The sequence below is a fragment of the Oryctolagus cuniculus genome, chromosome 7 (assembly GCF_051225735.1).
Source record: "Oryctolagus cuniculus isolate XC-2025 breed Fujian yellow rabbit chromosome 7, ASM5122573v1, whole genome shotgun sequence".
Taxonomy (NCBI): Eukaryota; Metazoa; Chordata; class Mammalia; order Lagomorpha; family Leporidae; genus Oryctolagus; species Oryctolagus cuniculus.
The window spans coordinates 164,885,951-164,900,074 of NC_142873.1; the positions used below are offsets into that span (position 1 = coordinate 164,885,951).

At 73.9% G+C, this 14,124-nt stretch overlaps 2 protein-coding genes across 17 annotated transcripts; both read right to left on the bottom strand.

Annotated features, from left to right (window-relative positions):
- Nucleotides 1–221: 221 nt before the first annotated feature.
- On the bottom strand, nt 222–3,014 carry MMP23B (matrix metallopeptidase 23B). Of its 3 annotated transcripts, none has more exons than XM_051840535.3 (8): nt 2,251–3,014; nt 1,863–1,990; nt 1,657–1,796; nt 1,413–1,580; nt 939–1,103; nt 748–858; nt 539–655; nt 222–426 (listed from the first exon to the last, which is right to left on the bottom strand). In XM_051840535.3, exons 1-8 carry the CDS (start codon nt 2,401–2,403, stop codon nt 260–262), a joined length of 1,149 nt encoding a protein of 382 aa, XP_051696495.2. In that variant the 5' UTR covers nt 2,404–3,014; the 3' UTR covers nt 222–259. The 3 variants fall into 3 exon arrangements, with proteins under 3 accessions (XP_051696495.2, XP_051696494.2, XP_051696496.2); XM_051840534.3 differs by having other exon boundaries at nt 529–655; nt 2,251–2,999; XM_051840536.3 differs by lacking the exon at nt 939–1,103 and having other exon boundaries at nt 529–655; nt 2,251–3,011.
- A 295-nt stretch (nt 3,015–3,309) lies between these two features.
- Nucleotides 3,310–13,642, bottom strand: MIB2 (MIB E3 ubiquitin protein ligase 2). 14 transcript variants are annotated; one of them, XM_070079408.2, is made up of 21 exons: nt 13,427–13,572; nt 13,249–13,311; nt 12,570–12,734; nt 8,473–8,740; nt 8,231–8,402; nt 7,665–7,771; nt 7,399–7,593; nt 7,162–7,304; nt 6,948–7,043; nt 6,216–6,320; nt 5,983–6,145; nt 5,777–5,910; nt 5,550–5,698; nt 5,297–5,453; nt 5,056–5,216; nt 4,830–4,956; nt 4,511–4,744; nt 4,074–4,252; nt 3,816–3,997; nt 3,671–3,736; nt 3,310–3,597 (listed from the first exon to the last, which is right to left on the bottom strand). In XM_070079408.2, exons 4-21 carry the CDS (start codon nt 8,717–8,719, stop codon nt 3,359–3,361), a joined length of 2,856 nt encoding a protein of 951 aa, XP_069935509.2. In that variant the 5' UTR covers nt 8,720–8,740; nt 12,570–12,734; nt 13,249–13,311; nt 13,427–13,572; the 3' UTR covers nt 3,310–3,358. The 14 variants fall into 14 exon arrangements, with proteins under 14 accessions (XP_069935509.2, XP_069935508.2, XP_089157706.1 ...); XM_070079407.2 differs by having other exon boundaries at nt 6,948–7,055; XM_089301580.1 differs by lacking the exon at nt 13,249–13,311 and having other exon boundaries at nt 6,948–7,055; nt 13,427–13,642.
- Between the last annotated feature and the right edge of the window lie 482 nt (nt 13,643–14,124).

The following is a 14,124-nucleotide window of genomic DNA, read 5'->3' on the forward strand; positions in this document are numbered from 1 at the left end:
CTGGCGGCGTCCTGCCGCCCCCCGCCCCCGCCCCCAGCTCCCATTCGGAGAGCAGCGTAGCCGCCCTCCAGGCCCAGCTCTGCCACCTTCTCCAGGAAGCCCTCCTGGCCTTGTGCGGCTGAGCAGAGGCCCCTTTGGCTGGGGTGTGGGGCGTGCGCTGTGCTGTCTGAGGCGGGCCGGGGGCTGCCTGCGCCCGCCCCCCCAAGAACGAGCCAGAGACGTGAGGGGAACGCGCTTTATGGAGGCGGCGCTCAGCTCCTCACGCGGATGCGCCAGGAGTAGGTGGTGAGCACGCGCTGGCGCCGCCGCACCACGCACGTGTAGGTGCCCTCGTTGACGGGGTTGGCGATGATGCTGAGGTGCGCCTCGCCCAGCGCCAGGTAGCCGGGGTAGGAGAACTCCAGGGGCTCCCGGTCCTTGTACCAGCTGCAAGGGGCGCTGCTGTAGGGGCGCGGCCGGCCCGCCCGCACGCCCCGCCCCCGCAGCCCCGCCCCCGCCACGCCACGCCCCCGCAGCCCCGCCACGCACTGCACTTTGCCTTTCTTGTGCAGGATCTTGTGGCCGCAGCGGAACGTCACGTTCCTGCCCTCGGGCACCAGCCGCGTTTTGGTCCTGGGGGGTGGCAGGGTGGCAGCCGCCGTCGGGAAGGGGAATGCTGCTCGGGGCGGGGGAGGCGCGGAGTCAGGCCCGCCCCGCCCCGCCCCGCCCGCCCGCGGCCCCGAGCCCCCCCCCCCCCCGCGGTGTCACCGTAGCAGAAGTCGCAGCTGCTGGGGCACAGCCTCTTCATGAGCCGCTGGCGGCTGTCGCAGAAGCCCCTCCGCGCCCAGGACGCGCACACGAACAGCCGGTCCAGGCAGCCTGCGGGCGGGGCCTGGCTCAGCGGTGCCCGCCCGCCCGCCCGCCCGCAGCCCGGCCCGCCGCCGGTCCCGGGCACCCACCGTAGAGCCGGTGCAGCCCCCACAGCTCGTCCTGCGACAGCGCCTTCCAGCCGCGCAGCGTGGCGTTGAGGTGCATGAGCGCCCGGCCGTGCTGCGAGTGCATCAGCCCCAACGCGTGGCCGATCTCGTGGGCCGCCACGTGCACCAGGTCCGTGAGCCACACGCCTGCGAGCCCCGGGCCGTCAGAGCCGCAGGCCCCCCAGCCCGGCCCCTTCGCCCCGGCCTGCGGCAGCCCGGCCAAGGCCAGATAAGAACGTTCCGGGCCTGGGCGGTGAGCCGGGCCCCCAGGAATGCAGCTCCGGCTCCCTCTCCCTGGTGTCGGGCGCAGCCTCAGGGCCGCCCGCCCCGACCCCGGGGGCTCCCCCCGCCTCCCCCCTGGCCTGCGTGACCCTCAGCCCCTCCTGAGTCTGCCTGCAGCCCCCCCTGCAGCCGGAGCGGGGGAGGGGCGCGCGGGAAGCCGGGCCCAGGAGCCACCTTTCTTCCAGCTGTAGCGCGTGGGGCCCAGGACCCAGTGCTCGCTGTCGTCGAAGTGGATGCCGCCGTGTGGGGGGAAGAAGGCGTGGGCCAGCTCCCCGGTGGGGCCGTCGAAGCAGTGGTGCAGGGCGGACACCAGGCAGTCCGTGTGGTTGACCGCGTAGAAGCCTGGGGGGAGCGCGGCGCTGAGCGCGGGCCGCGGCCCGGGCCGCCGGGGCGGGGCGGGGCTGGGGCGGGCGCCCACCTATGCGGAGGTCGCTGGGCTGCTCGGGGGCCACCTCGCGGAAGCTGAACGGGGACACGTCACTCCACATGCGGAAAGCCGCGGCCAGGCCCCGCCGCGTGTCCCGGGGGCTCAGCAGGTTCCGCGGGAAGGAGAGGATCCTGCGGGAGGGGGAAGGTCAGGGCCGGGGCCCGCGCTTGCCCCCCGGCCCCGGGCCCCGACCGCACCTGTAGGTGAGATTGAAGTGGTCCCAGCGCAGCCGGGCCGGGGTCAGCGTGTAGCGGCGTCTTCGGGGCGCGGGCGGGGCCGGCGGGGCGGGGGCCCGGGCGGCGGGGGCCGGCGCGGCGACGTCGCCCTTGGAGGGAAGAGAGGGCGCCCAGGGAGGCGGTGGGCGCGGCGCGCAGGACCGACGGGCAGGAGACGGGGTGGGCCCGCTTCCCGGCTGCCCACGCTGCGCGTGCGACCTCCGTGCGGGGCGGCGGGCGAGGCCGGCGGGGACGGTCGAATTCGAGGACCGGGGGTCTCACGTCCGGACCCAGAGGCGCCCCGACCCGCGGCCACGGGCCCGCAGGCGCGGTCCCCAGCCCTACGCACCTGGCCTCCCCGTCTGCTCACCTGTGTCGCGCTCGGGGCCGGGGCCACCGGGGTCCCCAGCCGGACCAGCAGCGCGAGCGCGGGCACCAGACACAGGGCGCCCAGCACGGCTCCGAGCCGGCGGCCCTGGACGGGCCCCGACGCCTCCGGGGGGACGCAGGCCCCGCGGCCCATGGCGGACTCGCTGTCGGGCGCAGGGCCGCAGGGGGCGGCGCGCGCGGGGCCTGGGCCGCGGGGCGCGCGGGGGAGGCGGCGGCGGCTCGGGTTACAGCGCGGGGCGGGGGCGGCGCCTGCGGGGAACCGGCCGGGAGGTCCGCAGTCCGGAGTCGCGCCGCCAGCCGGCTCGCGTCCCGAGCCCCGCGGGCCGGTCGCAGCGGCCTGGGCCCCGCCTGCTGGGCGGGGTCGCCCGGGCGGGGGGCCTCGGGGAGGAGACTGGCGCCAGGGTGCTAGGTTGAGCGAGGGTCGTCGCCTGCGCCTAGGGTCGCCGCGGCTGGATGACCCGCGGGCCTTCCCCGAGTGGACCCCGTCCGACGCCGGACCGCGGAGCCTCCGTGCGGGCCCCGAGGGCTGAGCGCGGCCGGCCCGGAAAGTGGCGCACGGCGGGGGGAGCGCAGTGAGGGACGTGGCAGTGAGTACGGGGCGGTGGCAGGGCCCGCGGGGCAGCGAGACTGCGGCGGACTCCGTGGAAGTGAGTAGGGGGTCCCGGGAGCGCGGAGGTGACAGCGCGGGGCTCTGAGGTGTTCCCGGCGTGGGCAGCGGAGTGCGCGTGGGTTCGGGGTTCGACGGGGCGCCCATAATTTTGTGGGGTGGGGGCGCCTCCGGGACGGGGCCCGAGGGCGAGGTGGCTTCGGCTCGGCCCCGAGTGTCTCCTCCCCCTACTCCCCCCCCCCCCCCAGTTCTCCACGCAGGGCTCGGGCCCAGAGTGACAGCGGCGCCCGGCCAGCGGGGCCGGCGCCAAGCTGCTGGCGAGCGGCCGGCGGCGGAGCGGAAGGTTCCTGGAGAGCGTCCGCCCGCCGGGCTCGCGGCTGGATTCGCTGTGCGCCCGGCCCGCCCGCCCCCAGACAGGCAGAGGCGGCCAAGTTCGAGAAACGCTTTATGGAGGACAGGTGCGGGGCGGGGGGCGCGCGGCTCACACGAAGATCTGGATGCGGTCGCGGATGGGCTGGCGGCAGATGGGGCAGGCGCTGAGCGCGGCGCCGCAGGGCGCGCACGCGCCGTGGCCGCACTGGAACACGAGGCGGATGTGGCTGTCGATGCAGATCGGGCAGGTGATGCGCTCCTCCATCTGCCGGTAGCGGCTCTGCAGCTCCTCCACCAGCTGCCGCGGCGCGCCGGCCGCGGGCGCGGCGCCGGCCACCTCCGAGCCATCTGCGGGACGGAGCGGGGCGTGAGCCCGAGGGGAGCGAGTGAGGCGGGGCGGCTGGGCGGGGGCCCCACCCACCTGCACGCAGCTTCTTGCCGATGACCACCTGGCACCTGATGCACTTCTTCATCCTGCGCGCGCACTCTGCGGGGCAGACCGGGCGGCGTTGGAGGGGCTCTGCGGGCCGGGGCAGCCCCCCCCCCCGGCCGCCGGCCCCGCTCACCCTCGCACACCGTGCGGTGCTGGCACGGGGAGAAGAGCACCAGAAGCGACAGCTCCGAGCACACTAGGCACTCGGCGGCTTCGGGCCCCGTGGCGGCCACGGCGTGCAGGTTCGTCACGGTGTTCGGGGTGCCGAGTGCGGGCCTAGGGCCCGGGGCCGCGCCCCCGCCCGCCTGCCGCTCCCTGCAGTGGGAGGGAGGGGCTTGAACAGGCCCCGATTGGAGCGGGGGGGGGGGGGGCTGCCCGGGCGTGGGCTCACCGGCAGCGCTGGGCACAGCCCTGCAGAGCCTTGAGCACTCGGCCCTCGGCCGCCAGGTCCAGCGGGCTCCGGCCGCGGTGGTTGGCATAGCTCACGTCGGCGCCCTCCAGCGCCAGGAAGCAGGCGAGCGCCGCGCCCACGGTCAGCTCCTCGCTGCCCGGGAGGCCAGAGGCCTGCAGCTGGGCGGCAAGACAGGGGAGGTGAGGACGGGCGTCGGGGTGGCGCCTGCCCAGGCCTTCAGGACCAGACTCGCCCTGCCTGCCCGAGGCTGCTGGCCCCAGGTCCTGGGGCGGCCGGGCCAGGAGACTGGGTCACCCCCCACCTCCCGGCCTGGGCGAGCAGAGCACGTCCGGAACCAGGCCTAGGGCGCCGCCGGATCCTGCAAACCACGGAGCCCCAGGCTGCGCGGGGGACCCTGGGGCCCCAAACCTCCTCACCCTGGACAGCAGCTGCAAGGGCCCTGGGTCCCCCCCGGCCCCGTCTGCCGCCAGGGGCAGCAGCTGGTGACGCTGCAAGGCCACGTGCAAGGCCGTGTCCCCGTCCTCGTCCTCGGCGTTGACGCTGCAGCCTGCGTCCACGAGCAGCGGCACCAGCCCCACGTGGGCCTGCTGCACGGCCAGGTGCAGCGGTGACTGCAGCTTCCGGTTCCGGACGTTCACGTCACAGCGGCCCTGGGGGGCACGCAGGCTCAGCCCCGCCCCCGCGGTGCCGCGGCCCCGCCCCCAGCCCCCCGCAGGCCTGGGGCCTCTGCCACACCTCCCGGATCAGGATCTGGGCCACCTCGCGGTGGTTGTTGAGGGCGGCCAGGTGCAGCGCGGTGAAGCCGTCTTCCTTCCTGGCGTCCACCAGCTGCCGAGCCCGGGCCAGGATCTTCCTGACAGCTCTGTGGGGGCGCAGAGATCTGCCCAGGGCCTGGGGCTGCCCCCAGGGCGGGCGTGGCACAGGAGGCCGCTGGGGGAGCCCCCCCCCCCCCGGCACTCACAGCACGTGGCCCTGCAGGGACGCGTGGTGCAGCAGCGTGAAGCCCTGCCTGTTGGTGGCGGTGACGTCGATGCCCGGCACCTCGGTGAGGACCTCCACGATCCCATTGGCGCCCGCGCCCGCCGAGATGGCAGAGTGCAGGGGCGTGTCCGCATGGGCATCCTGCCGGCAAGGGGCCTGCGGTCACTGGGCAGTGGCCTTGACCCCGGGGTCGGGCCCGGGCCCAGCAGACCGGCACTCACAGGCAGGTTGACGTCACAGCCTTGCTCGCACAGGACCCTCACCACCTCCAGGAAGCCCCTCTGCACGGCCACGTGCAGCGCCGAGCTGCGGGCACTGTTGACCACGTCAGCCCCACACCCTGCACTCAGGAGTAGCCGGGCCACGTCCGGCTGGTTCCTGCAGGGAGAGCGAGCCGGGGGGCAGGGGTGCAGAGCCTGCAGCTGGGCCCGTGGGCTCCGCCCCGAGCAGCCCCCGGCCCCAGCCAGGCCTCACCCCAGGGCCGCGTAGTGCAGCGCGGTGCTGCCCTCGTCGTCCGGCAGGTCCAGGCCGGCCCCTGCCTGCAGCAGCAGCTGCACCAGCTCCACCTGGCCCAGGTAGGCAGCCACCTGCAGGGCAGTCCGGCCCTGGTTCTTGGTGTCCACCTGCCAGGAGGACCAGCCGTCAGCAGGGAGCTCCTGGCCCTCGGCCCCCGGCCAGGCGGCAGGGCGGGGAGGGCGCACCTGCTCTGGGTGCCTCCGCAGCAGCTCCAGCGCCCGGGCCACGTTGCCGAGGGCCACCTCCACCACCAGCCTCCCCGGGTGCTCCGGGTCACTCTTCTGGGCCCTGAGCTTATCCAGGGCCGCGCTCAGGGAGCCTGAGGGCGGGGCTGCGGTGAGTGGTGGCCGGGGGGGCCCCGCCTCCCGCTGGCCCCGGGCGGGCTCCGCACTTCTGTTCTCCCTGGCGCGCTCGGCCACGGCCAGGTTGGCGTCCTCGGCGGGACGGTGGGCCACCAGGCAGGAGGGGCTGAATGTCCACCGCTGGCCGCCGACCGCCACACGCAGGTTCCCGTCTCCAAACACCTTCACCACTTTTCCCACGCGGCCCAGGGCCTGAGGGGGAGGGCTGGGGTCACAGCGGGCCCCGGGCGCGGGAGCCGGCCGCAGGGGCGCGGGCACTCACGGGGGCCATGTCGTCCGTCCACTCGCTATGCCCGGCCTGCAGCCGCTTCACGGTGTCCAGGTCGTCGAGGACGCGTACCACATCACCCACCCAGAAGGTGTTGTGCTAGGTGACAGGGGGCCACGTCAGACTCCCAGCTGTGTGGGGCCACGCGGGGTCCAGGGGCAGAAAGGTGCCCTGCCACACACCCCAGGACACGGGCCTGAACTTGACCCCAGGCACAGCCAGAGGGTCGGGTGGATGAGGGACATAGGTGACCAAGGGAGCCGTGGCCAGAAGTGGCCAATCAGCAGCATCCAGACCAGACCAGAGCAGCTGGGGCAGGTGGGAGAGGCCCGGTGGCCCAAGCCTGGACACTGAGCGAGCCCCAGGCAGCATGGCCAGGGCCCACCCCCCACCGCAGGGCCCTCACTATGCACACCACCTGTCCTGAGACCCCCACAGCTCCCTCCAAGGCCCCTGACACCCCAGCTTCAGGTCCCCTCCTCCTGCTTGCCCCACACCTGTGCCCCCATCCCCCACACCACACCCACCGGGGGCATCTCACCCCACAGCCGACCCAGCCTGCTTCCACCCTCAGGACAGACGCCGCCCTGGCCTGGCCACTGCAGCCTCACCCTCCGCTGGGTCCCTTCACACCCAACGCCCTCCCCGGTCACTCCTGGGCCCGGGACTGCGCGAGGCAGGGCTGCAGAAGCGGACGCACGGGGCTCAGCCCAGCCCCCCATGCACCTTGGTGAGAGCCCCGGGGTGGAACGTCCAGCGGGTCTCGGGGCTGAACTGCACACGCACGTCCCCGCGGTCGGTGATGCGGTGCACGGTGCCCGTCTGTCCGATAAACTGTGGCGGGTCACGGAGGCTGTGGCCAGGTCGGGCTGGACTCTCGGGGGAGGAGGGCAGGGGAGGGGACCGGAGGGCACAGGGCCTCAGCGGGTGGGCGGCTCACCTCCGCCATCCTGGGGTTCCAGCCACCGTGGCCTTCCTGCATCTCCCGCAGGACGTCCGTGTCCAGCAGGCACTTGACCTTGTCCCCGTACTGGAAGGGCCGCCCGTCGGCACTCACCCTGCGCTGCAGCTCGGCAGGCTGCCCTGGGGAGGGGGGAGGGGCCAGGCGGGCCTCAGGCGGCAGCCCCTCCCCCAGCAGGGCAGGAGGGCAGCTGGTTCAGGGGGCCCAGCCCCGTACCAAGCCTCGGGAGGTGCTCCTTGTAGTAGAAGCCGCCGGCCGCCTCGCCCACACACCTAAGGTCCACCTTGCCCTTGTGGCCCACGCGGTACACATTGGTGGTGCCATCAGCCCACGTCACGCTGGCCACGCTGCGGCCCGTCTCCACGTCCCAGCCACGGATGTCCACCACGCGGCCGGGCTTCCCTTCCCCTCCTGGGGAGAGAGGGTCCCCGTCGGCCTCGGGCTGCGGCCCGGCCCGGCCCGGCCCCTCGGCCAGCACTCACCGTCCTGCGAGCCCCATTCCCAGTCTGGGCCGCGCACCACCTTCGCGCCCTGGAAGATGCCCTTCAGGGGGACGCGCAGGAGGCCCTGGCGGGGACTCAGCGAGACACTGCGGGAGAGGAGACCCTGAGCCGGGCGGAGCCCCGCCCCCAGGCCCGGGGGGTGGGCAGGTGGGAGGTGCCCCGCAGCGGGCCGGTGCGTGGGGAGACGTGAGGCGCGCAGGCTGGGAACAGCGCAGCCCACGGCCCCGCACTCGCCGCATGCGGTGCACGGTGCCTGCCTCAGCCCAATCCCACGACCACAGGACACTTCCCTGGCCACGCCCTGGCCTGGCGCCCGGCACCACGCCCCGGTCAGAGAGCTCACCGTGGGCCTGGGGCCTCCACGAGGGATGCGAGCGGCCTCATGGCCACTGCTGCCCGAGTCCCGGGGAGCGGCCCGAGCCTCCCAGGGGTGCCCGCAGCACCCGCCTCGGCAGTCCTGCTCCCCCGGGGGGCGGGACCCCGGCCCGGGCCATCCTCGGGGAGGTGCGCCCGGCAGGGATCCGGGCGGCTGGGCGGGGACTCACGGGCGCGAGTGCGCGGTCTCGTAGCGCTCGAAGGCGTGGCCCAGGTCGTGCCGGTTGTGCATGTAGCACTGCGTGCACAGGTCGTAGTCGAAGCACACGCGGCACTTCCAGCGCATGCCGCGCAGCCCGTGTTTCTTGCAGCAGTCGCAGATAATGTTGGGGTGGCGGACGCCTGGGGCGGGCAGGGCCGGGGTCAGGCGGCGGCGCGCCGGCCCCGCCCCCAGGCCCGCCCCCGCGCGCACCTATCTGGGCGTTGTCGTAGAGCAGCAGGTCGTGCGCGCCCTGGTAGCCGGCGCGGTAGTTGGTGCGGGTGCCCTGGTCCCACTGCACGACGACTGTGCGGTCGGGAGTCGAGGCGCTGCCGTGCCGGCCCAGCTCCACCACCGTGCCCACGCCGCCCTCGCCGCCGTCCTGCTGGCCCCACTTCCAGTCCACGCCGCGCACCACGCGCATGCCCACCTGCACGCCTGCCTGGGGGTCCGGGTCCATGGTGGGCGGCACTGCCGGGGCCTGCAGGCAGAGGGCGCCCTCAGGCGGGGCCAGGTGGCCACGGGCCGACCCGCCCGCTGCACCTGGCGCCTGCTCAGAGGGGGAAGCCCGGAGGAGAGTCCTGGGGGACTGCTTAGCCCCAGCCATAAAGCGGCAGTGCAAACGCTCTGGACCTGCCCAGAGGGGCCCACAGGCCGGCCCCAGGGAGGCGGAGCCGCCCCACCAGCACCTGCCCGCCTGTGGATGCTCCTCTATGGTGACGGCACACAGCGGCCAGCAACGCGCTCAAACTGATGTGGCGGTGCTGCCGCGTGGCGCAGCAGGTTAAGCGTCCACGTGGGCACCAGTTCCAATCCCGGCTGCCGCAGTGCCAACCCAGCTCCCTGCTAATGTGCCTGAGAAACCGGCAGACAGCCAAGCACCCAGCACCCCCGTGGGAGACCAAAACAGAGTCCCAGGCTCCCGGATTCCGCCTGGCCCAGCCCCGGCCAACGAGGAACAAACCAGCGGACGGAAGAGGCGTCCCCTCCCACCCGCCGCACTCGCTGTGACTCTGCCTTTCCAAAAACTTTCAAAATGAGCCTTAAAAAAAAAAAAAAAATTGGAGGTGCCCTTGAGAGGCAAGAAATACAGCTCTTGGAAGAAAACAGGCCGCTCCTGGCACAGTCGGGCTGCTGGGCGACAGGGCAGCACACGTGGCCTCGGACCAGCTCTCCACCACGGACCACACGGCCACGGCTGGCGGGCACAACGCTGGCACAGGCACCCTTGGATGACCACAACAGCACCTCTGCCCACTGCTCACAGCTGGGACACCCCCACTGCAGGACCAGCTCCCGAGAGGCGTGGCCTGGCCAGGCGGGGCACGGACCCCTGGCCTCACACGGAGCACAAGGCCACCCCACTATGGACAGCAGCAGAGGGCGGCTGCTTGTTCACCCCAGAACAAGCGACACAGCGTAGCAGGGGCCAGGCAGCCGACCCCGGGGCTCCAGGCCCCAACCTAGGGGCTGGCTCTGAGCTCACGGCCATCTGTGGCCTGGGCATTCTCTGTGTGAGTGAGGGGGAGGGGAGGACAGGCTCATGGCCCCAGACAGAGCAGTGATGGCCACTCCCCTCCTCACTCAAGGGCAGGGCCCGTGGCTGGGCAGGTGCCGCCCCAGAGGTGCTGCCAGGGCCAGAGCTGGCCGAGTGTGGGCGTCCTCAAGCCACACCCTACGCTTCCCAGGAGGCTGGCAGGTGCGTGGCCGTGGGTCCAGCTTCAGTTAGGCCCCAAGGGCCCTGACACCCAGGCTTGGCCAGTCTATAGGTGGGCAGCAGCCAGCCCCAGCAGTGGCGCCCGGGATAAGCCCATGTGAGGGCCCAGCCCCCCTGCAAAGCCTGCACCCAATGCGGGGACAGTGCCCCTCCAACGCGTCTCCCCAGGGGATCAGGGCACAGACCCCCTCGGCCGGCTCCACCTCCTTCCCTCTTTGCACCAGGACCGCCGGGGCTGCCACAGAAACCCACGGGGGCTCCCAAGAAGCCTCAACCACACGCCCCAGCTCTGCGTCCAGGGAGAAACCTCAGACCAGCCCAGGCCCCGCTGGGACCCTGCACCAGGCGGCCTCCTGCCTTCCACAGGACACGGCCACGCCCAGACCAGCCGCTGGAGTGCCCTGTGCTGAGGATGCGACCCCAAACAAGGCAGGGGGCTCAGGGTGGCCACCGGCTCTGCCTCCCAGCACTGTACCCGCCGTACCCACACAGAGCCAGGCACGGAGCCCTCATATCCACTCACTGCCTGTGCCCCACCTGGACAGTCCCCGAGAGCACCTGACCCTCAGAGCACGTGCTGGGTTCCTGTGGCGGGCAGCAGACCCCGTGTCCTGAGGGCCCAGCCAGCCCAGGCCCGTCCCACCTACCTACTGGCTGGCCGTGTGCCAACCATACGGCAGGCCTTGGCTCCCACCAGGAATGCCCAGGACCCCTTCCTGGAAATGGCCCTGACCCCTCGGGAGACCCAGCGGGCCGAGCAGCCTCCATGTGTGATGGGAGGAGCCACAGCTGCCCCCACTCCCCAGGGGCTCGCCGTGACCAGCTCCAGACCACGCGGCCCCGGAGAGCCAAGGGCACGGCCAGGCTGAGCCCCCACCACGGCCCCCGCAGACACGGCAGAAGCAGCTGAGCGGAGACGGTGGCCGGGGGCAGAGGGGTCGCCCAGCGCTGTGGGGCCCCAGGCTGCTGGCCTCTGCCAGACCCTGACCCACAGGCTCTCTGCCCAGCCGGGAGCCAGGCCTGGTCATGGTGGGGAGAGCAGAGAGAAGGGCTCCTCCCTGCCCGACGCCCCACAGGAGCCACAGCTGAGCTGGTTCCAGGGAACTGGCCCAGAACCAAGAAGGCCTCTGGCAGGAAGACCCGAGCGCCACAGCCGGCGCTGCGGTCACTCTGCGGCCAGGGCGGCATGCCCCGGGCAGGGGCCACACCGCTTGTCTGCTGGACATTTGCCAACGAGACACGGGCGTGCCACAGCGTGACCTGTGCCCTGCGGACGGGGCTGGGGCACTCGCACAAGGTCTGCGGGCAATCAGGAAGGCAGGAGGGGGCCGCCACGGCCTCCACCCGCGGGCGCCAGCGCCGGTCCAGCCGTGGCAGCAGCCGAGGCCTGAGCCACACCTGCTGGCGCTCACTCCAGGCATTTAGCATGGCTGCTGCCTGCCCAGCCCTGGCCCCGGGCTGTCCCTCACGGGAGCCCGCGGGAGTGGGGCAGCTGAGGGGACGCAGGCAGGGTCTCCCTCCCCACCTCACCTCTCGTGCCTGGAACTGCACCCTGCGATGCCCGGGGCAGGAGGAGGGGCTCAGGGGAGCTCAGTGCACACACAGGGTGCCCAGCCCTAAGGGGCCCGGGCCCAGGATGGCCTCCCCTGGCCAGGGCCGCCGCCTCCGCCCTGCTGCCACCCGTCCCCCGTCCCCGTGGGGACAGACGGGGACACGGCTCCCGGGACATTCCAGGACCCTTTGGAGAGGGCCGGGGCTTCCCCCCACCCCCGCTCCTGAGGCCGGCATGGACAGGGTCCAGCACCCAGCCTCGGGCTCACTGTCTCATTCAGTCTCAGCAGCGAGGGGCAGGGCCAGGTGGGGAGAGGGGTCCAGTCCACTGGGCGGCCTCCGGCACAGTGCTCCGGACCACCGGGGAGGCCTGTCTGTCAAGCCTGGGGGTCTCAGAACTGAGGCTGCCGGCAGGGCATGGACCTCGGCCTCCCCGGCTGCGGCCAGCCGCGGAGCAGTCGGAGAAGTGGGCGGGGGCAGGGAGGGCGCCCCACAGACCGCAGGGGAGTCCCTGCCCAGGTGCCGCCCGTGGGGGCCCCGCCACCCTACCCCTCCCGGACAGCATGAGGCCTCCAAGTGCCCACTCCGCTACAACCCTGCGGGCCCCAGGCTCAGAGCGGCGGCACAGCTGGGCCCCCCGCGTGTCCGTGGTCGGCTCACTCTGGCCCGAGACTCCTGGGGCAAGTGCAGGTGCGCAGGCCTGACCTGGCCTGGCCAAGGCCACCCAGAGGCAGGGACCCCAGGGGCAGCCACAGCCGGGGGGGGGGGGAGGGGGCGACAGCGTTCCCCTGTGCAGGACGCCGCGAGGGCCACGGCCACCGCAGCCCCTGGCGTCCCCATGGCCCTCCTCCCGTCCCCTGACACTCAGCTGACCACGCCACCAACACAGAGCCACCAACGTCTGCCCCTCCGCAGAGACCCTGGCTCCGCCCAGGTCACAGGCCGGCCTGAAGCCCCTGGGAGGCCGCTGCTACACCTGAGGCGCCCGTGGGGGTGGGGGTGGGGGTGGGGGCGACAGGCGCGGGGCGGATCGGGGTCTCACCTCAGAGCGCCCGCCAGCCTCCAGCCAGCATCCCAAGCCTTCAGCCGCTGCTCCCCCAGCCGCCGCGGTCTCCTGTTGGAACGCAGCCGCAGCCGCTGACCAGGCCCCCCCGGCTGTCTCCAGGGGCCGGGGGTCGGGCGGTGGAGGAGGATCAGGCCGGGCCCTCTGCGGAGAGTCCGTGGGAAAGGCGTTAACCACAGACCCGCCTTCAGCGAGGCGCTGCAGCCCAGCGAAGGCACAGGTGACCCCGCACCCGCACTGACCCTGTCCGGCGCCAGCGACTGGCCGAACGCCGGCCGCAGCACCCCGGACCCCCGCGGAGTGGGCTGAAGCCCGGAGGCGGGGGCCAGCACCCCCGCCGCGGAAAGCCCTGGGCTGGGGGGGCCACGACCTCTGACCTCCACCGCCCAGTGGGGTCACCGCTGCCCCCTGCCCGCACCTGACCTTGGGTGGAGGCTGACATCTGGGGACCTGTTGCGCCCGCAGCAACAGGCCAGGCAAGGCCCCCCCCCCCGGGAAAGGCAGGGCTGCCGCGTCCCCGGGCCCAGCGGCGCCCGCCCGCCACCCTCGCGGGCTTCACGGGGGTCTCCTGCGCATCGCGCCGCCGCCCACAGGCACGCGCGCTCACGCACCCAGCAGCAGACCCCGCCATCGGGTCGCGCCCGCGTCAGCAGCTCACCAGTCTGGCGGTCCGCGCGCGCCCGGCCTCCGGCACCCGCCTCCGACCGCGGCCAGCGTCCGCCTGTGGCCGAGGGCAGAGGCCGAGACGCAGTCGGCGGCCGGTCCGGACCGCGGCCCCGGCCCCGGCGGCCGCCCCGCCCGCTGCCCGCCGCCCGGCCCCGCCGCCCTCCACTTGCCCGAAGTTTCCGCGCTGCCCGGGAGCCGGGCACGGGGCCCCGAGCAGGCGGACAGCCCGTCGGCCCGCCTGCGGTCAGGGGCGCGCGGCAGCCGCCGGCCTGGGCTGCTCAGCGGCGGCCACTGCAGGCCGCCCGCCGCCCGCAGCGCCACCGGAGAACGCCGCGCAGCAGCCCCCGCGCCCGCCCTCCCGGTCGCCGCACTGCCTGCCGGGACTCGTAGTCCACAGGCGCCCGGGAGGACGGGGGCGGGGCGGCCGCAGCTCCCAGGAGGCCGCGGGGTCGGGGCGGGACAGAGAGGGGCGGTGACGCGCGCCGGGGGCGGGGCGACGCACGCCAGGACGGGGAGAGAGGGAGGGGCGACGCAGCCAGGCGGGGGGAAAGGGAGGGGCTAAGCAAGCCAGGCGGGGGGGAAAGGGAGGGGCTAAGCAAGGAGGGGGACTACGCAGCCGGGAGGGGAGGGGCTAAGCACGCCTGGGGAGGGGCTAGGCCGTCGGGGCGGGGCTAAGCACAAGGGGAGGGGGAGGAGCGGCGCACGCCGGGGCTCCGGGCGCGGGGCTTAGGACCGCACAAGATGACCGGGCCGCGGCGGCCGGGACAGCACGGGTCGGCCGGCCGCGTCTCTGCAGTGCGGGGCCACGGCGAGAGGGGGAAGTTATGCCTCTGACGGGGAAAGCACGAAGGGCTGGGGGCGCGGACGC

What these genes read in the sequence shown, in the direction of transcription:
- MMP23B (XM_051840534.3), bottom strand. Translation starts at nt 2,403, where the DNA reads ATGGGCCGCGGGGCCTGCGTCCCCCCGGAGGCGTCGGGGCCCGTCCAG. An exon ending in GCCCAGCGACCTCCGCATAG is followed by an intron (nt 1,581 to 1,656) that starts GTGGGCGCCCGC and finishes CGCTCCCCCCAG; the next exon opens with GCTTCTACGCGGTCAACCAC. An exon ending in CAGCTGCGACTTCTGCTACG is followed by an intron (nt 656 to 747) that starts GTGACACCGCGG and finishes CGCCCCGAGCAG; the next exon opens with CATTCCCCTTCCCGACGGCG.
- MIB2 (XM_070079405.2), bottom strand. Translation starts at nt 8,719, where the DNA reads ATGGACCCGGACCCCCAGGCAGGCGTGCAGGTGGGCATGCGCGTGGTG. An exon ending in GGACGGACGACATGGCCCCC is followed by an intron (nt 6,146 to 6,215) that starts GTGAGTGCCCGC and finishes CCTCCCCCTCAG; the next exon opens with GCCCTGGGCCGCGTGGGAAA. An exon ending in CTGCACTACGCGGCCCTGGG is followed by an intron (nt 5,454 to 5,549) that starts GTGAGGCCTGGC and finishes CTCTCCCTGCAG; the next exon opens with GAACCAGCCGGACGTGGCCC.